General features: G+C 41.6%; 1 protein-coding gene across 1 annotated transcript in view; it reads left to right on the forward strand.

The window, feature by feature from the left end:
- Positions 1–26,053, forward strand: part of LMBRD1 (LMBR1 domain containing 1) — a 360,506-nt gene that overhangs the window by 107,400 nt on the left and 227,053 nt on the right. Inside the window, exons 8-9 of the mRNA XM_069235723.1 lie at positions 14,431–14,556; positions 20,458–20,610. Coding sequence (XP_069091824.1) covers positions 14,431–14,556; positions 20,458–20,610 — 279 coding nt within the window. The remainder of the gene's footprint in view (positions 1–14,430; positions 14,557–20,457; positions 20,611–26,053) is intronic.

Below are 26,053 nucleotides of genomic sequence, written 5' to 3' on the forward strand. Positions count from 1 at the left end.
CAGAATTCCTATTAAGTTCGAAGAAGAGCTTTGATTCATATTCTAAATGTTGTACTACCTTAGGATCATTTAAAAGTGATCGACCCAGCGTCCACCCCTGCGCGGATAACACTCTACTGCACTTTCCAACATCAAAGTTACCACAGCATGATCAGACAGGTGTGCAGGAATATGGTCAGTGCCTACTACCGACTGCCTAAGTGAACTTTTTATGAAAAAATAGCCTATCCTGGAGTGATGTTTATATTTCTTATTATGGTAGGTATAGGCCCGAGATTGACCATGAGTTTCTCTCCAAATGTCCATCCACCAACGCAAACTGTTTCATAATTGTTTTGATGTAGGCCCGCAATTTTAAATGTCCTAATGCTCTACTTCCAGTAGATTTATCCAATGATTCATTTAGGACGAATTACATTTAAATTGTATCCTGACACACCTTAATTTTGGAGTAAAGTTTCATGGGGTTCTGAAGACCATTTATAAGGCCCCACTAGCTAGAATATTATTGAATGGAAACTTAACCAAGCCCTTTCCCATAACAAGGGGAACCAGGGGGATGCCCACTGTCTCCGTTGTTATTTGACTTATATATAGAACCATTGGCCCTCATGATTAAAAAAAAAAAAAGACCCTCTAATTAAACCATTTAGCTACATGGGCTGGGAGAAGAAAATCTCTCTATATGCAGATGATATTATGATTTTCACTGGAAATTTGCCTTCTGTGTTAGAAAGACTAGAGGTTTTAACAAGAAATTTTGGACAGATGTCGGGGTATGCGGTAAATATGGCAAAGACAGAAATAATGACTTGGAATATGAATGAGAAGCACAGGTTGAATAAAAACAAGATAAATTATTTGGGCGTCAAGATTTACAATAAATTGGAGGACATCCCAGTAGAAATTTTGAAAAGTGTGACTAAAGAAATAAACTTCTGGTGAGTTGGTCATACTTACCCTTGACATTGTATGGGAGGGGAAATCTAGTTAAAATGGCAAATCTCCCTAAGATTACCTTTCTTTTTAACATGATTCCATTACATTTTCAGAAGGAAGAGATACATAAAATCCAGGCCAGAATCAATAGCTTTATTTGGTCTTCTAAGGGGGTCAGGGTTGCAAGAAAGAAGCTCAGAAGGAAATATGATAAAGGAGGGATTGCGCTACCTGATCTCCAATTATACGTTTGGGCTATCCAGTTCAAAAACCCAAAAGATTTATGATCAGGAAAAACAGGTACTCATTATAGAAGAGTCATTTTAAAATGTGAGAGGCAGGAAGGACAGAAATGTATGTACAAATTTGGCCACCCAAAATTTTACAAACAAATCAGGCTGAAAAAGTTACAAGCGGCTGCCTTATTGTGGAGGCAGATAAGGAGTATTACAAACCTATTTTATTATAGCCTTTATGCCCCAATGTGGGGTTACCCAGGTACTCCAGCATGCCTTAAGGATGCCTTATCACGACCTCTACAGGAAGCAGGTATTGAGGAGTGGGGACAGATACTTCAAGATGGGAAATTAAAATCCTGAGAGGAATTAGCGATAGAGACACAAAATGTATTACCCAGGTTCAAGTACTATCAGCTACAAAGCTGGGCTCGCTCATTGCAAGAAAAAGGAACAGATACGAATGAGCTAGAGGAGATAATGGTTAAGGGTTTACCTGGTAAGAAGGAAATAGACTAAAATAGACTGTTTTTGGATAGCTTGGACCGGGACCCAAATTTTCCTGGTTCCTTATGGGACGATCTAGTTCATAGTGAAGAAATTACTAGATTATGGCAAATTTCCTGGCAGCTTTTATATCAGGTGGTAAAGCCAGCATTTCTGAGGAAGAACCACCTTTTTGTATTACACATGGTTTATTATACTCCACAGAAATTAGCTAAGTTCACTTCTAAGGTTGATATCGCTTGTAGAAAATGTGGCTTACTCAAGGCGGATGATATTCACATGTTTGTGTCCTGCCTTCAGATTGCAGGTTTTTGGTCAGAGGTATTCGAAATTTTAGGTAAAGTATTACAGTCTCGGTTAACTTGTACCACAGTATTAATTTTATTTGGTTGGTCCCCGAAGACACATTATTTGTCTAGCTATAATAGGAAATTGTTGTTTTATTTGATTCTCCTGGGCAGGCAGGAGATTTGTAAAAACTGGACATCTGAAACACCACCCACGCGATTTGCATGGTTGCATGCGGTCTCACATATATGAAGGCTAGATCTCAGTCGGTCCGGGATCAAGCTGAAAAAATTGTGGAAACCTTGGGTAAAATGGGTGGATCAAGGTGCCCATCTTCCCGTTACTGTCCGATGATTATCTAAGAGCAGAAGGAGAAACATTCCGGGAATGCCTCTCATGGATAGCCTCGATCCTTCTTGTTTTGACTTCTTATACTGATAGCTGGACCCATCCAGAAGTGTTTGATTTGGGGGTGGCTTAATCAGTCTGGAAGTGAATAAAGTAAATGAGGACACAAGAAAAAAATCTAAGGAATCTAGTAGTGCAAGCCAGACCTCCCTTGCCATGACTGACTGTCCAGGAAAATGTGATGAGCATGACGTTTTTCAGATTTAGTGATTTGTTCCCAAAAGGTTGTAATTCCCTTAATTCTCCTGTGTTCAGGAATATATCACTTGTTAAAGTTTTCCCTTCCTTGGTCTTTTGAACATGTGGGTACCAGACATAGGGTTTTCTATGGATTAAGGTTTCCCATGGGGTATACTGAGTTTTGGGTGCCAGTTCAAAGCATAGTAATTCCCTCCAATGTCCTATGCAGAGCAAAATGTCCCTGCCAAAGCTTGACCCATATCTGTGTTCCCAATTCTCTCTTGAGTGTGGCATACCTGATATGGGTGTCTTTTGGGGTTCAGAGTGCCCACAGAGGAAAACCTGAGCTCCAAGAATTCACAACATTTCTAAGCACATGAAAGTAGAATACCAGCCATCACCCCTGGACTGTATAGAAACTTGACACTACCCATCTATATTCAACATCTACAAATCTAACGTTTTTCTGTAAATGGCAGACTATTCTTGCCCTGACTTCTTTACTTTCTGTGGTAGAAAACTGTAGATCTTTAGGCAAGTGCCAGAAGTCCTATCGTCCAGTTTTCCAGTGCTTCTCCTGATAAAAGCAGTACTCCACACATGTGGGGTGGCCTGTTTCACGAGAGTAAAATGGATCAAACATTTAACCTTTGGAAGATATCATTGATGATTACCCACCCACATATGAGGTGCTTTTTTGTTGCTAAGTGTGTAGGAGGGCTGGGTGGTGGGAATTTTGATATTCCCCAAGAATTATGGCAGCATCTGTCACAGAAGTGTAAGGAAATTCTGTTTTTTAATTAAGGTTTCACATTTACAAAGCATTCCAGATAAGAACAATTTGTACTGTATGCACAATACATACCATCTAGGACTCTCCTAGCTATCTAGTTTGCATAAATGTTTGGTGGTGTTAGGTTTCCCTAGATGCTGGCTGAATCCAGGCCCAAATACTGCTGCAATCCATATGTCAATATCTATGTAATTCCAAACTTCGTCCTTAAGTTTCCCCTGTTTCAAACCTTAGACATTTTCTGTTGCAGCTTCTACACATAGGGAATATATTTCTAATTGAGAGATGTATGGGAACACAGGATGATATGTCGTGCTTTTATCTACTAAGTTGCTCTATATTTTTGACTTCCTATTGAAAGTCCGTATCCAAAGAAAATACTTTTTGCAAAATCGTCCTCGGAATCATCAGACGTTGTGAGTAACCCAGAATTTGTAGTAGTACATACGTTCCCGCCCCTTAAAAACTGAACCTTGGGTACATTTATAACATATATAAAATTCCTTCACTCCCAATTTCTTATCGTTAGATTATTTTCATTACCAGCTGACGGCTGTTTGGCACAGTGAAAAAAACTTTGCTATATCGAAACTTGATTTTTGGTTCCATGTATCGTTCGATTGTTGGCTACAGACAGGCATCATGCGCTTTTGAGTAAACCGTACTGTCTGCTACAAGAAGAATCTGTCGGATCGGTGTATTATTTTTGAGGATCTTCTTTTCATGCACAAATGTACCGGTGAAAACCTTTTTACCCATTGCTGTTTTTTTCCCCACTGTGCCCCATCAAAGAGTAGACTGCTTGGATTTTTTTTGGCTAAGAAAAAAACTAACCAGTGTCTGTCTCCATTCTGGGGCAGACAGCTTATTTCTCTCACTATGGCTCTCATGGACCTAGAAGCATTACCCTAAAGCCCCTGTAACATAATTTCCCCCAGGTGTATTTGAGACTCCTGCTTTCACCTAGAATGGGCTTTTTTTAGGATCAGAATCCTAATTACGATCTTCGAAGTGACAGGTCTTCAACTCTGAATGCCTGTTGTGCTTTGACAGCTGATCAAATGTTTCCCTTTAACATGTCTGCCCTAATTTACTATTTGAAAAAAATCTTATATGAAATGAGCATAGAAATCAATAAATACTTGAATTTTGAATGTCACGGGTTCCGGTTGCCGAAGCCATTACAGCTCACACTTTGACCAAATCAATGTGTATTCTTTCTGTGAAATGACATACCCAAGGAATTGTGCTGATGAATCATGAAGTAGCATTTATTTCCATATGGCAAACATTCAATTCACATATAGGGTGTGTGGTAAGTGCTTTTACAAAGAATAAGAATGTTGTCAAATGTATACCATGGCAAAACTGCAGTGTAACGGGCGAAGTATATTGGAATGCCCCTGGTTCGTTGCACAGATGAAATAGCATCAACTTGATAACAAACCAGAATGTCCTCCTGAATATGGCTTTGTATCCATGTAACATCGAAGATAAAAAATATTTTATTTAAAAAAATAATGACGTGAGAACCGAAATGAGAGAGTTTCTGTTCCTAATAGTCACCAAACTATAAGACCTATAATTAATGCAACTCTGAACTCTGTTTTATCCGAAGCCTCCAGAGACTGATTGCTGGATGAACTGTGGTGGTAAGTAATAGCTGCTTTCGCGGGGGATTTAGACATCGAGTTCCAGGTCTATCCGATAGTCGTATTCTCTGTACATATTACCATCAAGCTCACTGAAAACATGCACAATGTCTAACATTTTGGCGTAGTGACAATACCTTCATCTGGGGTTGTCTTTAAAGCATAGAAGCTTGTCCTAAAACGACCAAGAGTGTGGTTGTCTTTTTTGTGTAACAGCTGGACAAACCCGAGTTTTAGTATAACGGCTCTGATTTGCAGGTCCCCAAAGCAGTTGTGTGCATGTTTTTTTTTTTTTTTTTTTAATGTTCGTGGTAGTAGTACTGTTAGCCGAAAAATTCAACTCAAAATATTACACGCATGCATGTTGTACTTCCATTGTGAATATGAATATTTAGATGCAGTCATGAGCACATAAATCCTAACGCCTTAATTATATGGTAGTCTGTAATTAAAAAAATAAAAAATCCTACCGTGCATTTGTTAAAAGAACAATAAGTGGCTCAATACGGTACCGCGCTGTGTACGCCTTAGCTGTTTTCTGAATCCCATTGACTGCACAGAATCAAGAAACATTTCTGTCAGAAGGCGGCAGATCAGAGAAACTGCTTCAACGGTGCCGTCAAATGACTGTCTGAAAGTCTTATTGGACAAGCGTTTGCTACTGAGATGGCATGCATGCTTTTCCTTTCTTGCTTTGCCTCAGTTTCGCTGAATATACACACTAGAGGGCAGTGTTAGCATACTTTGTTTCACGATCTGTAATGGCATACATTCTGCAAAATAAAAAATAAAAAACAATTACAGTTAAAGAGAAAAAAATCTGCCATAATTGTCCGCAGGTGGAAGGTACACGCTGTACTCTTTCATTTGTATCTGAACAGTACCTTTGTATTGAATAGTACATTTCTAAATATATATATTTTTATTAATATACGACTGAGGTATCTGTATCGGCTGTCTTGGCTGTCGGCTTGATGGTGTTGGGCTTTAGTCGGAATGAACATCATAAGTACATTCTACAGAAGCTCAGAATCATCCAATAATTGGGGATAATTTCTGAGCATTCGTTGTGAAAGCTATGTTATAAGAGAGACATATGGAAGCTCGTCCGTTTATTTTATGTGCACATGTATCAATTCAAACATACACTGGCAACATAAATCGTCTGATTTTTAATTTAGATTTAGCCTTTGAGGCAGCTTTAGCTGTTTCGCCAGCCTATTGTTTTTGCAAAACTTAATTCAGAATATGATTATTGGTCTTCTAAACTGCTTCTCACATGTTGCTTTCGGCCACTACGGGTGCGGAGCATGTAGCAACGGTTCAGCCCACTTTACCCACTGGTTCCCATCCCTTGAAGGTAACTGAACTAAATCTTTGAACATTGGTTAATTTTAGGCAAATGTAAACAATCAGTGGTTAGTTTTCTAAAGCGCGGCTTATCACCCATGGGGTATCCAGTCACTGGGGAATTGTCACTGCAGTTGGTAGCTATTCCTCGAAGAGCCAGGTTTTGAGCTTTCTCCTAAAGTCGATGGGGATGTGTATGGTCCGGAGGTGAGGGGTGTTGTTCCAGATCTTGGCATCGAGATGGGACAAGGTGCATCCTCTGCTGCAGCTGCATCAGACTCTTAGGATTTGGGCAAGAGATGTTGATCGGAGCTTCCTTGCGGGTTGGTGGAAGGATAGTCTGTGGTTGATGATGCTAGGTCCGATTTTGTGGAGGGCTTTGTATATGATGGTTAGAACCTTGAATTTGTATCTCTTGTGCACAGGCAGCCAGTGGAGATTCCTGAGGTGTTGAGGGATGTGGGTCCGGCTGGGAAGGTCCAGGATGAGTCTCGCAGCTATGTTGTGGATGGTCTGGAGGCGGTAAAGGAGTTTGGCAGGGAGGCCGACATAGAGGGCTTTTCCGTAATTTAGCCTGCTAGTGATGATGGCTTGGGTTACTGTTTTTCTAGTCACGCTGTAGCATGCAGAGGTTGTGGCAGCTGGCAGCAGCCACTGTGTTTTCTGTCATTTGAAGGAGAGCTTGCTATTTATGATGATGCCGAGGTTGCAGGCGTGGTCGTTCGGAGTTGGGGGATGACTGAGCATGAAGGGCCACTATGAGTCATCCCAGAGGGAGGTGTTGTTTCCGAAGAGGATCATCTCTGTCTGGTCTGTGTTCAGCTTAAGGTAGTTTGGCTTCATCAAGTCAGTGACGTGGGTCATGGCTTTGCAGAAGTTGTCTCTAGGGGAGGCGTGGCTCTCATGGAGGGAGAGAACACATTGAGTGTCGTTCGCATATGAGATGATGTTGAGTCCATGGGCACGCTTATTCTTTCACGCATGTGTTAAAAAGAGTGGGGCTGAATGAGGATCCCTGGGGTATGCTTCATATGGTGCTCTTTGGTTCTGACGTAAAAGGTGGTAGGCGGGCTCTCTGGGTGCGTCCTGTGTTGGAGGTGTGGATGCATTTGAGGGTGTTCTATCGGATCCCAGTGAGCTTGAGTCTTCAGGTGAGGATGTAGTGGGAGATGGTGTTGAATGCGCTAGAGATTTCGAGGAGGATCAATGCCGCCTTCTCTCTGTGGTCGAGGAGGGACCTGATGTCCTATGTTTCGGTGATAGGAGCGCTCTCGGTGCTGTAATTGCTGTGTTCACCGCATTGGGAGGGGTCCAGTAGGTTGTGTTTTTCCAGGTGTTCGCCGAGCTGTTTGTTGATGTCTTTTCCAGGACTTTTACTGGAAAGGGGAGCAGTGAGATGGGGTGGTAATGTTTGAGTTTGTTGGGGTCTGCAAATGGTTTCTTGAGGAGCGGCTTGACAGCCGCTTGCTTCCAGGCTTCGAGGATTGTGGCAGTCCTGATGGAGGTGTTAAGGATGGGAGTGAGGACATGGATGATTTCCTTCTGGCCCAGGTTAAAGATGTGGTGGGGCGAAAAAGATCTGTCTGAAACAATACTGGACAAAAAGATATTCCTAGTTGATTTTCAGCAGTTAGTGTTGAATTAAATCAAAAGTTTAGATGCATGAGGGTTGTTAATCGGTCATCTGATTTAAATTTGACAAAAATGAATCGGGTCCCTTGAAAATAATTGAAACATGTTCCAGACATTGAAGTGCAAAAACTGATAAATGTAGAAATGCAGTTATCCTGAACTAATTTGATTATGTTCAGGAAGTTTAAAAACACATGCACAAACTCATGGGAATGTAAAATCAGAACTGCCTAATCTTTTTGTTTAGTAATCTAATGAGATTCTGCGGAGATGGTTTGGGAGTGAATTACTGAAAGTGGAGGAATGTAGTTTTTGAATACACATTTCACAACTTTCCATGTTTTACCAAAGGTTCACAAAACATCTGCCCACCTTCAGGGAAACCAAACGTTTTGGGCATCGGGAACATAACAGAGCCCTTACCATCTCTCACTGCTTGGTACTTAATGTCACATGTTCAGAATTCATCTTATTTAAGAGATATCACCGTTATGTTGAGAAAAACATACTAGCAGTCTTGTGAAAATAATTTCTGGTCAGTGACACTTGATGCTGTTACATTAGATGCATCGGTTTTTCATGAGGATGTTTCAGTGAGATTCACCATGGTTTGGATAGTGTACAGTCAGCAGTCATAGGGAACTTTTATCAAAATGCTGATTGCATCGGTGGCATGCAGGGGTTGCAGTGAAGAAGGATATTCAATATGTAGCTGCTGTAATGCTTTTTTTGGAAGCATATTCAGACAACAGCAAAACATTTAAATTCTTGTTGATAGAGACTTCTGTTAAATATTAGGAGAGGCAATTGATAACTTTTATTTTATGGTAAAGAAGCAAAATGGATTTGTCTTTTGAACACAAAGTTTCTCTCAGGATAAATCATGATGAAGAATGAAAAGACATTCTGGGTGATTAAAATGTGGTAGCTAATATCATTCCTTTTGAACCACACAAACTAATGGGAACTCATTTACACTTGATTGGCTTTAAACCTGTTTTGTAATTTCCAGTATTTGTTGTTCAATAGTTTCAAAAATGTTTTTGTCTGATAATTGTAAAAAAAAAAAAAAAAAAGTGGGTTTACAATTGTGTTAAGAACACTGTGATTTTTTGGGGTAAATTTCTTGGTACGTCTTTTTTCAGATAATTTTGGTATTGACAATTATTATTTCATGTTGCATTGTAATCTCTAATGTTGTTAACTCTAATTGGAAATTATAAATATGAAAGTAATGGGCAGTGAATTGGATTGCAACTTAGATGCTGTCATCTTTCAAGGGCCAGACTGTCTTGGTGATTAATTTGACGTGTGGGTCGGAGCGAGGGAAGTGGAATTTATCGGTCCAAACGTATAGTTTATTGTAGGTACAGGGTGAGGCAAAGTGTGCTAAAGAGTTCTACTGCATGTTAGTTTAAGCAATGCCATGATATTGTAAATGCTATTTCTTCCATGTCTACCATGCTATCGCTGTACTCCTAGTAACAAGTAGTCTATTGATTTTTGTGGTGGACGTTTATACGTTTATGTTTGTGAAAAGTAATGCAATACATTAAAAAAAAAATTGGTGCTAGAATTGGTGGTCCCAGAAATTATGAAACTCCTGTGAAATTCTGAAGAAGAGTGTGATTTCCCATGTGGAACGCGTCTTTCTGTGGACTTACAAAGTCACTTTTCTGTGATATCTGAAAAAGAACAAAAACAATGTCTGTATGTTAGTATGTGGCAAAGTGTCTTCCTTTATGCTGAAAAAGTAGACGCAGCGGTGTTGGATGTCTGCTACATTTGCATACCTACAACTACCCTTATGCCTCCACCTGGGAAATAAAGTTGAAAATATAGTAGTTTTCTCAAACGCTTTTGAGTGATCCAAATTGTTGGAGCTGTCTTTTGTGAATAAATAATCAGTTTCCTTACACCACAACATTTTATCCATCCAATTTGCTACTATTTTAAAATAGTGAACACTATAATGGGATGCCAAACATAAAAACAACCTCCACAGACTGAAAATTCTGAAAATAAATAGGATGAACCCATAGAATTATATAGGTTTGTTTGGGGAGTGGACTTCTGTAGTTATAGAATTTTTAGCAACAAAAATTAGACCTGTTTCTTGTACGTAATCAGTATTCAAAGTTGTCTTCAGCAGTATGTCGTCCACTACTGGAGCATTTTGAGTCAAGTTAGCACTCAGATTCTGGCTTAGAACTCTGTGATCTTCACAAGAAGCTGCTATGGAAAACAAGGCCTAATGGTAAGTGGATTTAGTCTGCAAGGTGGTGTGCCTCAATATCTGGCTATGAATCCTGACAGAGAAATAACTAGGAATTAGTCAAAATGCCTCATTTGTGGAAATGGTGTTGAAAGAATCCTTCACTGGCTAAATACAGTTGCTACATATTCAAGTCATTGTCAAAAATGATAGTTGTTCCTCTCTCCGTGAATCCCCTTCACCCTATTTCTAAAAGAGATACAAGGTGCTGTCTGGTGTTTTTCCACTGTTACTGGAAAATAAAAGAGTAGATGTACAAAAAGATGTAGCAGACACAGTGACCCTAAGCACCTGCACACGCATATAAGAGAAAACCATGGTTTCTTCTGGAGGGATTCATGTATATGTTCAAATCAAGTAACATATGCCCCGGCAGTGTGCTACTCCGGAATCCAAGGTTAGTTCAGTGTTAATTATTAGATTAGTCTTGTGTGTTTAAACAAATCATTCCATGATTTCACTCCAGTTTTTCTGTGGAATATTAAATTATTAGGAGTTAGGTATTTTCAATAGTGTGGTGGTGGGAGTATTTGAGTAAACGCAGATGTTTGTTGGGATGAACAGATGTAGTAGAATAGGTTAGGTTGCAGGGTTATGGTTTTCAAAAAAGAAGAAATTGTAAGCTTTGAAATGAGATATGCCCAAATTGCAGAAATGAACCAACAGAGACTAAGTTGGCCATGCAAGTGATTTAGAGAAGGTTCCAAAGGTTCTGGCCATAGAGAAAAGCATGCAGAAGATGGCAAAGGAGGAGGAGAGACATTTGAAAGAAAGGAGAGAGGACAATCAGATTTTAAGTAAAGATTAGTTTTCCATGCCGAATTCTGTGATTATAGAGACATTGTGCCATTTGAGGATGCGAGGCTCTAGGCAACAACAATATTATTTTCATGCAAGGATAGTGCTATGTTCAGTGCTTTTCATAGGTGCAAAAATCAGTTGAACAGTATGTGCTGTACCTGGGTACTGCTAGACCACCACTTCATCAAGGACAAGTGATAAGTTCAAGGATTGGAAGCTCAACCCTTGACACAACCCTTGAAAGGAGATTTTGCTAATGCTGGAATGGATGTCTTCTCAAATGTGTATCTCAGTATTAATTGTAAAGCAAAGTGTGATCCATTTTGGATGTCCCTGGTTTAGCATGGCACATGATGGAGGGTAAAGTTAGCTTCCCCAGATGATAGAAGTGTATTGTCTGCATTCCACCGGCTAACGGATGGAAATCCAGACACGGAAATTCAGTGAAGCCTTTGTTAGCATCTTGCTCCTGATTAGACTTCATGGAGCACTGTACTTTGGTAGGTGGAAGGGGTGAAGATAGGAACTGAATATCCTACTGTGTAAGGTGAAGGTGCCCCCCTGAGGTGAGGCCTTTGTATTCCTTGATCACATGGGCTGATTTCAACCTTTCAAAACCTCACACCTTTGTGCCTCTGTTGTGGATGTCTGGGCTGGAGTCTACCCTGGGGTGAGGAGTATCACCACAGGAGGGCTGTCTTTGTAGCAGCTTGGGAACAACATTTGAAAGAAGAACCACCTCAAACTGGCTATGGAAAGTTAATCCTCTCACAGTGAAAGAGACAAAACGATGCACAGAACCACTAACACAGGACAACAGCTAATAAAAAAACAAATAAATACATCTAAGGCAATGCAAAGCATTACTGTATGAGACACAGCGCTAATTAAAGCATAGTGAAGAATAACACACACAGCAATAAATGGACACTGAAGAAAAACAAAGCAACCTAAAATTCAAATAGGAGGCACAAAAAGATACCCGTTTCATGTGCATACACCTTAAAAAGCATAAGGCACACTAGTGAAGGGTTTTTTAAACATAATGAAAACATACCAAGGGGACCTATAGCAACAGTTAAAAAAGGTGGATACATTTTTATATAGTTACATTCTAACATGACTCATGCACGGAGAGATGGCTTGAAGCTGTCGATGGATTCATTCCAATATGGTAGCCCACAGCTGTGCTGAATAAGGTACTTTGAAATCACCAAAATAAAATCTCACCCTTGTGACATTGATATGTAAAGCTCACAAGTAAGCGTTACCAATAAATACATCAGGTAGTAAATGTAGACTGCCGAAGAAAAATGTCATAATTTGCAAACATATTCATTACATTCTGAATGTTAGCTGTAATAACTGGCCCTGTGTGGGGAAACTGCAAAGGGAGAGGTTAGATTTGAAGGCATGTTTGTGTCTTCAATAATTCGATATGCGCACAGTTACAGTTTTTACCGCGTGGGCATCGATAAGGTGGGGATAGCTATTGAGATGAATGTCTGGGAGTGTACGGACATTTAGGAGGGCAATTGGCATTGTTCTAGTGCCTTTTAGAGCCTGTCTACTGAGGTTCTCAAAAGCTAGTTCTTCTTCAAAAGTGAGCCTTCATTTCTTTAGGATTGGAGGCTAATTACTGGAAACTTTCCCCTGATGTGGCTGCGCCAAAATCGTTCCAGATGTCTGATGGATAAAAAGTATTTTCTTGCATAGCATCTATGTTTTCTAGTATTCTTTTAAGAAAAGTGTGCCTCTGATCCCTCCGATCTTGGCAGGGAGGGCCTGTTACTGGACTTACAGCGCTGTTTCTACACTAACTTGTGCCCCATAGCGTCATCAATGTGTGTCTTTGTGGTCAAGGGTGTTGAGGTGTGGGACCTTTCAACCCTCTACCTTTGGAGCCTGCTCAACTCCGAAGCTTTGTCTCATTGTGGATGAGAGCCCAAAGGCAACAGCGCACTCAATACTGATGCTTTTTTCCTCAAATGTTTGGGGCTGAATGCCGGACTCCTACGGGTGCAGTGCTCTGCCTCGGCACAAGGGTGTTTAGGTGCGTAGGTCGTGGGAGTAGAGCTCAGTGCTGGGGTAGTGCTTACACCAGCCCTTGAAGGTTCTTCGACCAAAAAAAAAACAAACTGCAATGCCCAGACATAACATTAAATGGCAGGAGTATGCAAAATGTGTGCATCCACAGCCATGCATGCCGCAAATATATTGTCACCAAAGGTAAGTAAAGAAAACGCCTGTTTGAAGACTGTAGTTCTGGCTGCAGACCCACATTCCCTGCAGACTCCTACCATCCAGCACTAGGCCCTGACAACCTGTTTTCTTTGAAGAAGGGGTTTCAGTTTTGAGGTGACCATAATATCTCCCCTAAAACTGACAGTGCACCGGGACACAGACTCCATCTCAGATTATTTTTCTCACTAAGGGTGGGCATGTAAATGGGGCAGCATGAAGTTGTAATGTTTGTGTTCCAGGCAACTAGAGCTAAACATCATCTATTTCTATATATATGACCACTTACTTGCTTCGGAGAAGTTGGGCCGGGAGCATGTAATTAACTTTATTCCTTCCCTGATACATACTTGTGTTTGAGCACCCCATAAAGGAATATTTGTCAAAGAAAAGGGTGTCTGCTGGTATATGGTTCCCAGAACCACTGTAGAGGAGTGTCTTACCAATGTAATATATTGCAGTAACACCATAACACTTATGAGGCTCTTTTACTACACATGCCAACCCAGAGATATCTGGGGACCTCCTCTGAACTTTTTATTAAGGAAGGACTCATCTAATGGAAATGTTATAAAGACAAGGTCACGGTCTCTGTGAACCCATGTGAATCATATGGAGTGAGAGTACACCGGTGTGCCTGCAGTGTTGGATGAATGATACGGCCCACGCTATGCTATCCATAACTTAGAAATTAGCATTCATAGTCAAGTATGAATTACCATATGTATTTGGTATACTATTCTGTAATGGGCATGTTGCTTTTTGATGTTGTACATCTGTCTGATTTTCAGTTACAGGCAAGACATGATTTAGTGTGGGTGAACTGTATAATACAGGGTGTTTGATAAACCATCCATCCTTATATATCTTTTGTATTGTATGATAAGGCTATATCCACTTGGACAAAACCAATAAATGTGATGTGTGAATAAATTATTTGATTTACTATGTCAAGATTTCAGTCACCCATGGAACGAAAGTTTTTTACTCATGTTTTTGGCTCACCGTCAATCACCAGGTGTAAACTCAGTTAAGATGAAACGGGAACATTCACCAGGACTTTGGTATTTTACAAGTGTTTCCACTGTGCTTCAAATAGTGTCTTTGAAACTTTTTATTATATTTCAGGCTTATGGCATGTCAGCATTACCTTTAAATCTAATTAAAGGTACCAGAAGTGCAGCATATGAACGCTTGGAGAATACGGACGATATTGAGGAAGTGGAGCAGCAGATTGAAACAATTAAGTCAAAGGTTGGCAAGTGTTACAATTTGGGTTTTTGTGGTTTGTATTGTGCCACATGCCAGTGTGAGGCTGTTTCAAGGAACAAATAATTGTGCTGCAACACCATACAATGTTTAGTACTTGTGCAAGAGTTCTCTGCCACACAGCACAAGTCCGGGTCAAACATAAGATTTAATGTACAGTTCTCACTGATTTCCGAACCAACAGATCCTCTATCTTGACCAACTTCTATTGCTCCTATCCTTCCCTTGAGATGCACAGTAATTGTATGTCATTGTCCCTCAGTTTGAGGAATTCTATGTCTCTGATATCAGTGAGTCAAATTATTATTAAGCCATTATGGATTACGGACAACTGAACAAGTAATTGTTGCTTTATTTGGTATCCTACTGTGTTTTCTCTCCAACGCTTGAACCAAAATATGTTAACTGTTTGTGTGGGCTAAACTATCCTGAACTGTACATTATGATGAAGTAAATAGTCACTAAGAAGTTCCTTTATAAAGATAGTCTACTGTGGCTGAAAATATACTTTGAGTGCATGGTAAGTTGTATATTGCTTATAACGCCTGCTTTTACCGTCACTCCTAACCAAATCCTTGACATTTTGCTGCTGTTTATTTACAACAAATATGCTGTGGTTATAATATATAAAATAAATGTAGAATTGATATTGTGAAAATAATCACCCAGATACCCAGCCTGTATTTGTTAGTGTAATATATTTTGAGAATTTTAATATAAACTATAAGAACTTTCATGTTCAAAAGTGGCAGTTGTTCAAGATATTAAAGTTCAACTAGATTCCCGCTTTCTTGAGTAGTGCTTTAAATAAGCATACTGCTGTAATTGCCTCATTGTTTTCTAATGACTATAAGTTTCCAGGGAAAAATAGCTCTGTTAGATGATTCATCACCTTTTGAGTAGCCTTCTGGTTATTCATAAGGCACCAGACTGGATGTGGGATCTTCTTTTCCTATGTTTAGCTCTCCTTCTCCCACCCAGTATATAAGAACAAATGACGCATACAGGGTGCAGACTGGCGTCCTTTAATATTTTTCTGCACTCCATTGATACAGGTTAAGAGAGCTTTCAGTGCTTGACTGCTGAAAGTCCTCAAAACCTAACAATAACTAGGTCATGACTTCTCCTCAGATTTCAAGGAATAAACCTGCTTGCAGAAGCCGAAAAAATATGTCTTTGCCGAATCTTTGTCAGGTGACATCTGCATTTGGTTTCTTGGATCCCATTACACTTCATTGGCTGTGACTCCTGCTCTAAATGCATCTAAGGGCCATCAAAGAACCAGAGACCCTTTTCATCCCTGAAGCCTTTAGAGACACCCCAAAGCAGTCCTCTTTACCTTCATGTAAGTTCTCGTCCTTAATTAAATGTACGCTCTCCCTGACATCAATTTCTTTTTTGTACTTGGAGCCAGTTCCAGTATTAGAGAAGATGATGCTGGATTTGTCAACTCCTTCTGCTGTCCCCTTGCAGGCAGAGTCCTTTCCTTCTACTGTACTGAGCAAATTCCGTATGGCCATGCTACTCTTCTGGTCACTGGATTCATTTCTGCGTATTTGCTGATTCCACCGACCCTGACTCCAATGTCGTCATAATCCACAATGCCACAGGTTCTGGACTCCACACCGCTTCCAAACAAAGAAGCCAGTGACTACCTATACACTGAGCCCTGTGCTCTCAGCATCTTCTTGGATATTCTACCTGGTAAGAACCTCAAATCTAATTTCAGCCCAATTTCCAACTTTGAAGTCAGCAAATATTATCCATCTGGTGAGAGATAAGACTCATGCCTGTTTTGACAAGGAACTCAGAGCAGAACCCCTCCCTAGGGCCCATATATTTGCACGAGTGGAGTAACTTTTTGAACTGGGACTCCGATGCTTTTGTTATGCTTGAAAAGAGCTATAGCCAAACTTATTAAGTGGTAAGGGCCTTGATACTTATTCAGGAGGGTACATTCCTTACTGTTTACTCCCCTTCCGCAGAAGTACATTTCACTTTATTTGCATGAATATCTGCAGAAGGCTTGGAATTGCTCTTGTCCCCTGGGAAGGTAAAACAGAGTCATAATCTTGGAGCCATCTTTTGTGGTATCAGGTCCAGAGCTGCCTTTTAGCGAGGTATTTTTGGAAGCCATTATTGACTGACTGGGGGGAAACCCTCTTCTGGCCTTGAAGGCCACAGATAAATTACTCAACAATACAGACTGGCACCGTCAGAGCCAAAGTTTCTTTCATGGTAACCTTTCTCCGGAGGGTCTGGTGGTGCAAATTTCTTCTACTAGTCTGAACCCTAAAACCTTCTCTACTGCATTTCCATACCTAGAGTTTAGGAAACGTGACTCTGAGCTCAGAAGTCTTACCATGTGTCAGTTTTAACTGTTCACATCGCTAATACCATACCACATGCCGTCTTGACCACTGCATCCATACACCATTGAAGCTGTCATAAATGACCATTATCAATCTTCCCAACCACATAAAAAAAGCTGTTTTCAGATCTGGCTAGACACTTTGAAACAAATCATGAAGTATCACTAGGATTCAGTTGGCCCAGTGGCTGGGTCTATACCTATGGCTTCTACCTGCTCTGCCATGCTTGAATGCACTCCCCAGACTTCTTGGAAGATGTCCAAGTGACCACAATGGGCATGCTCTTTGACAGCAAGCACCTCTTTGAAGAAAATGCTAAATCCTGCCTGGACCAATTCAGATATATTTGCTTAACAGCAAGCTCATTGAACTTTGCCTCCCAGCAAAACAGGTACTGCTTTAAGCATTGTCGCCAATCCTGCTTCTACCAAGAGTCTTTCTGATAGCGCAGGAGAGTTGAGCACAACTGATCCTCATTGCCCCAGATTGGGTGAGGATGATTTGGTATGCTTATCTGCTGGAACTCCTGCCTCATGCCCTCTTCCTCTCCTGCACAGGCTGGACCCGCTTTCCTAGAAGGGCTGTTGGGTCCTCTACCCCAATCCTCTGAAGCAAAATGTGTTGAAATTAGTAGTGGCTACTCAAGCCCATCTGTCACCTGTGGCTGAGGCAATCTTGGCTGGCAGCAAACGCATCACAAAATGCATTTATCCACCCTATTAAGGTAAATTTGTTCAGAGGTGTGAGTCAGTTTTGGATTCTTTCCAATCCTACCTTACTGATGTTCTAGCTTAATGTTATTTCTTGCACAGAAGGGCTTGGCAGTTTGTACTGTAAATAGCTATTTAGCTGCCTATCCACCTTTTGTGTGGTGCTTCCCTGACCAGCCTTCTTAGTTTTCTTTATTAATTTGCCACGTTTGGTGTGTCTTTAGCAGAGAGTACTTTATCCCCTCACACTCCTTTCATTGTTCCATGGTTTGATTTAAATGTAGTGTTACCCTTCTTCATTGGATCTCCATTAGAGCTAAAACAGTTGCCTTATTAGGCTACTGATGCTGAAAACTGCTTTACTGTTAGCAATAAGTTGGACCTGTGGCATTGGTGGACTGCGCACCTTTTCATTCCCGCCCCCTTTCATGATGTTCTACCTAGGTAAGAATATGCTGCACACCTTCACTGCTAATCTGCCAAAGATTGTCTTGCTTTAACATGTGCCATTCACCCACCTTATTCTTCTTTCCTCCTCATCCCATCAAAGAGGAGTGACTGCATAGACTGGGACCAAGGTGTGCTATGTGTTATCACATCTACCCCTCCTGATAGGAAGAGTTGCTGTGGCCATGGAAGGCATTGTGGTATCCAAGTATGCTATTTAATTTTGGGGTTACTCCTTACATTAAGCACTGTTGTGCATTGGACAAAAAAACACCCTGCCGTGTCATTTGTGGACATTCCATGAGGGCCATGACTGCTTCCAGTGCTCTCATCATGGTCATCCTGGTGGTTAATATTTGCCAGGTAACCTCACATACGTTTTCGCCCAATTTCTTTCTTCATGGCTCAGACTCACAGTAACCACCACTTTCCCAGGGTTGTGTAGTGCAGTTGTCTTGGTTGATCAAGGCTACTCCGTCCTGCCTTCCTGAGTGTGTTGCTTTGGACCTTATTCATGAGGTGTGAAGTCTACAGGAAGAAGTATCCATCAGATGGAAGTTACTTGCCTGCGGTACTGATTTTTCCAGTGTTTACTATGCTTTCCTGCAAATATCTCTCTGTCCTCCATCCTAACTTGTGCAGTTAATAATAAGATCCTAGTGTACGCAGTGTGTTGGCTACCAATATTTTCGCTGTTGCTTATGCTTTCTTGGTTCCTCTTGGTATGGCTCTATAGAGTGTCGAAAAATGCCAGGAATTGATGCCAGCTTGCTAGTTTGTGCCTTACATGTTCCGATGTTTTCACATCAAGGTGGGCATAGCAGTGACTAAAGCCACATAGCGCCACCTGGTGGCACTGGAGAGCTTTTGCAGTGAAGACATTTCTAGTTCATATCCATAAGGTGAGTGTAAGAAACTGGGTTACTGGTTGAGTGGAGGGAAATTCTTCTCCAGAGGCAACCACCATTCTTCTCAGGATGAAGTCACAAGCAGCCATAAATAAACCTGTGCTCAACCTTCGGGTAGCTTGGCACAGAGCAGTCAGGCTTAACTCAGAGGCAATGTGTAAATAATTTGCTCAACACTTCAAACAGTAACAGAATGAAAACGCACCACAAAAGTGGCCCACATGTTAATAAAAAAATAGAGTCAGTTTTAATGAATAAAATAAGACCAAAACAGCAAATATCCAATCAGTAGAACCGAAGATATGCAGGTTTGTAGATTTAATTAGAAAAAGCTCCAGAAAGCGCTCAATGCCAACTGGAGATATCTGGTTGCGCTGGACAGGGACAAAGTCAAAAGTTCAGACCAACTGCGATGGAGTGCGAGCCAGCTAGGCCCCCTGCGCAAAGTCCGTCATCATTGAGGCTTCCGTTGACAAGGGATGCAAAGGCCTGCGCTGAGGATGCATCACACAGCATCTGTTCCGAAGAGGCAGCGGGGGAAACGTGGGTCATTGCGATGGATCCAAACCACGCAGCAGCGGCAATGGGTCAGTTCTGCTCAGGGCTGCGGTGCATAGCAAAAGAGATGCATTGGTTCTGCTGGATCTACATAGTCTGGCAGAACACTTTAGGGCCACTTCCAGGGGTCCAGGACTAGAGTGGCACCACTTGGCAGGGCGGACTCGCAGATGCCAGAGTCCAGGTGCTGAGTTCAAAGTTGTTTTCTGTCGCTGAGACTCTAGCTAGGAGGCCAGCCAGCCAACCATTGGAGTCATTCTGGGGTCCTTGGTTCAACAGATGCAGGTCCAGTCTTTCTCACCCAGGCAAGAGGTCAGCAATAAGGTCAGCGTAGCAAGACAGCAGTATAGCAGGGCAGCAGTCCGGCAGAGTGGCAGTCCAAAACACATGAGTCCTTATTGCAGAGTATCCACAAGTCCAGAAGTGTACTGAAGAGTTGGTGTTTGAGGTCCAATATTGATACCCAATTGTGCCTTTGAAGTGGGGGATAAGATTGTAGAAGTTTCCCTTTGAAGGTATCCTGTCTTCCCTGTCCTGGCTCCAGACTAACTACATAGGGTATGCAGCTCTTTGTGTGAAGGTAGGCCATTCTGTTCAAGTATGAGTAAGACTCTGCTCAGCACCGCCCTCACAATCTGCCATTGATGGCCCATTCAGGCACATCTAATCTCCCTGTTGTATGTGGCTCTCTAGGAGGAATACGAAAACCCCAACTGTCAACTGCATCGTTATGTGAGGCAGACTGCTGACACAAACCAAATCCTATGTATTTGTTATGTATTTGCAAGCATTCTTACACTCCCCAAACATATTGTGACTAGTCTTATCAACAAAAATATTTAAAACATTTGCAAATAAACTGTTAAATTTATTCTGCTTTAATTACCACAGTGCAAAGATGGTCGTCCGCTGCCATCAAAGGAACGGCGTTCTCTTCAGTATTTGGAAGAAAAGCTCAGGACTCTTCGGAGAAGAGAAAGGCACCTAGAACATTTCCAACAGAGTTGTTGGACATCTTTATGCAGTGTTATGAGACCCCTGAAAGTGAGTTTAATTCTAGGTATCATGCTTTATTCTCTCCCCTCCCTTTTTATATGGCATATCATGTGACACTGGACCTCAAAAGAGAGTAATGTTGCAAAATATTTGAGGATAATTGAAAGACGCACCAACTAGAATCTTGCTGTTAGTATGCCATCATTCACCTAAAAGTCTGTTAATGATAAAGGAAAATAGGTCAAGATGATTTCCTTTTGGTTAAAAACCACTTGAAATTTGTATGAAACGCTAACCATTGCTCTTACATATTACTTGCAATGTATTCTTCCTACACAATTGATATCTCAATTGTTCATCTAGGTTTTATGCTTCAATGCCTGTAAGACCCTGGTGCAAACAATTCTTTAGAGATTTAAATGCAAAAATTGTACAATAGGTCTGTCTCAAATGTGATCAGTGACCAAAAGCTATTATTGTTAGTAATTCCAGAAAGGAAGAGTTTGAAGTTTGTACAATCTGAGTATTGAAATATAAGACAGCAGAAAGTAGGCCGCGTTCAGTGGTGCCATTGTAAAATCACAGCAGATTTATATATGAAGTACCTCGGATAAAATATCACCTCCCACTTATCTTCCATTTTCTCTTTTTACAGCACTGCTTTGGCCTACATGTGCAGTGTAAATGTTCACTTTATATTTCTTATGCATCATTTATTTTATGTTTACCTTAAAAAGAATATTTGACATTTGCCTTTGACAAGATCTGCCTATTCATCCACAGTAATTTCCTTTTACCATTTTTTTTGTCTTATCGGTTCATTACTGGCTAGAACCCGTTATATCTTGGAAATTAGATCATAAATTGATGACCTTTCGTGTGACCATATGTAAAAAAAAAAAAAAAAAAAAAATCTTATTACATTTGTGTTCTTTACTGCACTGTTTGCTGCCTAAAGAGTAGTTAGTGTTGGTTAACCACTCACAACAAGTCTTGAAAAATCTAAAAAGTGAAAGTTGGCAAAAAAAATTATATAATATATAAATGTGTGTCTATATATATATATAGATATATATATTTTTATGTATATATATATATATATATATATATATATATATATATATATATATATGTATATATACACACATTCACTTGAAAGAACCAAAAGTTACAGGGACTTTATAGTTAGGCTCACATTTAAATGTACCTTAAGGTGACCATAACTTGCACCCTTGCATACACAGTTTTCTCATCAATAATTTAACAGCAGATGTTACAGTGATATTATCAAAGATGTCATGAGTGATGAAATATCTGGGGTAATTAGTAGTGTATGGCAAGGGTGCGAGTTATAGTTACCTTAGGGCGTGAGTTATAGTTATTTAAAATAACTATAACAGCTGAATTTGTATGGTTTTGTGCTTTTGAAATGTGACCCTAACTATAAGGTCCCTGTAACCTTTAGTTTTTAAAGTGAATTTCTATTTTATTTTAAATTCTATTTCCTAACTATAACATTCCTTTTACCTTTGTTTTTTTACAGTGAATGTCTTTTTTTTAATGTAAAGTCATTTTAAATACTTTCACTTTGTTCCACCCACTGCTGTGGCTAGGCCCTGTGACCAACCCTGTGCCTCTCACGGCCTTTGGTCGTGCGCAGCGGAAGTAGGCCTTAGGGCCTGGGTTGCGGCCAGGCCCTGCAGCCAACCCCTTATAACCACAAATGCCATGCCACACACATCCTGCGGCCTACCCGACAGCTCTCATGAAGTGCTTCTTTGGTATTGAGGTGATCATATTCCTATGCGTCAAGAAAGCATCCCCGAAATCGGTGAGAAATGCACTCAGGGTTTGGGGTGCTTTTAGTAATCCCTCCATCTTCCAGAGAAAAAAGGGAGGGGGGGGTTAAGACGTTATATACCACTTATATATATGGAGCGGGCCAAACAGTCGGGTCTTCACTGCAAGTTTACATATTTGTAGTTTTTAAAAGTTTAGAACACAATCTCTCGCTTCAGCGGCAGATTAGAAGGAATCTACTTTTCACAGACACCACATGAGATATTGCGCTAAAAAAAGTCTGCTGGAAGAGAAAGAGATGAAAACACGCCCAGCAAGCAGTGGCAGTTTTTAAGCTCCTGCTTGCTGGGAGTGGAGTTACGTTTGCTTTGCCAAGCAAAAGCAAACAGCCACCTCCCGAGGGTGAGCACCTCAGAAGGCAGCAGGAACCTTGGTGGGGTGGAGGACCCCATGACTGTTAATGGGTGCAGTAGGGGGGCCGTGCAGCTCCACTCCTCTGTTCTGCACAGGGCTGGCCCCGTGTAGGTGATGGTCCCCGGGGCTGTATATGGACCGGTAGGGGGATCGTGTTGCCCCCTCCATATGTTTTTTAAATTAATTGGCTCCAGAGAGGTGGTGGCCCCCCCCGGTGCTGAGGGGTGGAGACGAGGTCAGCATCCCTGCATAATTATTTCTTTGCAGCTCTGGGAAGGTGGTGGTTCCTGGAGCCTGGGGGTCCATGTGGCCCCCCACATCATTTTATTATTGAATTCCCGAGCAGCTTGTGGTCCCCAGAGGGGTGCATGCACCCCATGCATCTCTTTTGTAGTTGTTGCCCCCGGTGAGGTGGTGTTCCCCGGGGGTAGGGTCCTCATTGTCCTCCCCACGCATCTCTTTCTTTGTTGTTGTCCCAGGGAGGTGGCAGTATCCAGGGCCCCGGGGGGTCCACGCAGCCCCCCGCAGTTATGTTTCATGTTGCCTCAGGGAGATGGTGGTCACCAGGGCTTTTGAAAGCCCTAGGATGTGAGCCCCATGCACCTCTCCTTAATAATAATTATGCCCTTGAGACCTTGTCCACCCTGGGGCAATATTAAAAGTAAGCATAGGAGACCGTGCTTGTTTTTTTTTTTTTTTCTTTTTTTTTTTTAAGGTCACTTTGAAATTTGTTAATATTCAAGAATCTTGCTGTGAATTTTTAAAAAATGTAGGGATTCCCAAGGCTAGGGGCTCAGGTTATCTCTACCCTGCTTCCTATTCTTTTTTAAAAAAATTTATTTTTAAGGACTCGGCTGAAGTAGAGTCCCAAAATAGCTGCCACCTGGTTGAAGTGTTGGCAGCCAATCAGATCTTTGCAAAGGCGTTGCAGCCATACATATACACATTTGTATTTCCTTTTAAACTACCGAACGGATTTACACCAAATTAAAAAAAAGCATAACCTGCAGACCAAAAGTTACCTTTTTGCCAAATATGGTGTAAATCCGTCCAGCAGGTCGGACTGTAGTCATGTTCAAAATCCTTATGAAATTAAAATGGAAAATGCACTTTTTTGACCCCCCATTCCCCCTGCCCTCATTTGTCTCGGTCGCCGCTTGACAGATCACCCCAAAAACTTTCCTTGAACAACAAAACCCTTAGGCACACTTTTTTCATGAAAAGGTCATGAAGATTCATCAAACAGTGTCAAATATATAGCCAAGTTCCCAGTGGTGGTCGCCACTGGGTAGGTATAGTTAGTTCAGCTGTTCCACAGGAAAAACATTGAAACGGCCCTATGTTGTAGGGTTTCAAAGATTACGGATGAGGAGGTTGAAGGCTCTGGGACCTCAATATTCAGCTTTTGTGCTCCCCTGAGAAGCACCATGTTAAAAGTTGTGATGTCATCCACCGGGGAAACTCTAGCTGGTGGAGAATCTGTTAGAGTCGGGGAGTACCCTCTTACTGAAGACCCCGACGATGTGGACCAAGAAGGAGACCTTCTGTGACGGCGTGATCTTGATCTGGATCTTCTCTGGGAGCGTGACCTGCTCCGAGATCCACCTTGGCGATAGGTTGATGGGCGAGATGTGCCCAGACGATGCGACTCTCGACTGCCGAGACGAACCACTCCTTATGGAGACCACTGGACTTGTTGGAGTGTTCTTATCAGGCGGCGGTAGCTGACGCTCTTCTCCTTGTGCGATAGGCAACACCTGTGTCGACGTCGAAAGATGCAACGACGTTGAAGGGAGTACCACGGACTGCTCTGGTCTCGACGTTGAGCGCCTCGACAATGACCGGTGGTCCCTTTACCGTGACCTGCTCGATGTTGTGTGCCTCGCCGTCGAGTGATGGGTCGCCGACGACAGATGTCTTTGCTCTCGCCGTTGAGGCGATCTCGACTTCGTCTTCCGTGCCGTCGAGGGATGCAAGGCCTTCGACAGCGAATGAGCACGGCGCTGCTGGCTCGACGTCGATCGGTGGGTTGCCGTCGACAGAGATCTGCCCTTATGATGGCTATGTACCTTCGACGTCGTATCCATCGACGTCGGTCAAGTCGCTGTTGACGGCGATCTATGACGATGTGACGGCGGCAGCGATGACGTCGACGGGGAACAAACAGGGACCTTCCTACCAGCTGACGTCGATCTACCCTGTCTTTCCTGAGAATGGCTTGTTGGCTGCCTGGGAAGCGGAGAGGACGATGTCTTCTGCCTCTCATGAAGACCATGAAGTCTGATCTTCTCCCTGTCCTTCAGAGTTCTTTTTGACATGTTCTTGCAGTGTCTGCAAGTGTCAGGGCAGTGACTCTGAGGGAAAAACACAATACAGACAGAGTGTGGATCAGACTGGGCCTTTTTCTTCCCACAGGAAGGGCACTTCACAAAAAGAGAAGGTGTTTTCCAGTCAGGAAAAAATCCCTCGACTCAGACAAAGGTGTGAAATGTCGAGTGAAGGTAGAAAAAACGCTGTTTTTAAATATTTTCCTGAGAAAAACTCAGAAAAACTGAGAGCTCAATGCTCCAGGATCCTCTTAGAAGAAGCCGGAAAAAAGAACTGACCTAACTGTGAACCAACTGTCACCTCTCCTTCACCCCTGAGGCATGGTGGGATACTGGAGGTGCTCAGGGTCTTAAAGGCACGGTGCCAGAATTTTATGGTTCTGCTGTGTTAACCTGCATGCAGCCTATTGGCTAATAATGCTCCATTGTTTTCAATGTAGTTTTTTCTCTTTTTTCACTGATGTTGCTACTGCTTCTTTCCCTGGGCCCAGCTATGGGGCTTTGGAAAGTTTTTCTCTTCTAGAAATTTTTAAAGGGACTGTTTAAAAAAAAAAAAAAAAAATCAATAGAAATAAAGCATTTTAGCCTGTTTTTGAATATAGTCTGCATTGCTGTTGTACACACGTATACATGAGTTTGGTATGAAAATTGTCTACAAAAAATGCTATATATATTTTTTTGTGCATATTTCATACTTATACATGTGTGTATTTTATGTATGCTCCGGGGTCCCCGCACGAGGGTGGGAATATTCATTGTTAATGATTTTGATGAGGATACTCCTGGAAGAGAACTAGGATTTACAGTTAAGTAACTTATCCTTATGACCCTACAGCTTTGAAGAGGAGTCCAGCAGACTAGCCCTTAGACCCTATGTCTCAGGCAGGATGGCAGCAGGGCAGCAAGGCTGCAGTCCAGCAGAGTGGCAGACCTTTCAGCAGTCGAGCAGT

Source organism: Pleurodeles waltl, chromosome 5 (assembly GCF_031143425.1).
Source record: "Pleurodeles waltl isolate 20211129_DDA chromosome 5, aPleWal1.hap1.20221129, whole genome shotgun sequence".
Classification (NCBI taxonomy): domain Eukaryota; kingdom Metazoa; phylum Chordata; class Amphibia; order Caudata; family Salamandridae; genus Pleurodeles; species Pleurodeles waltl.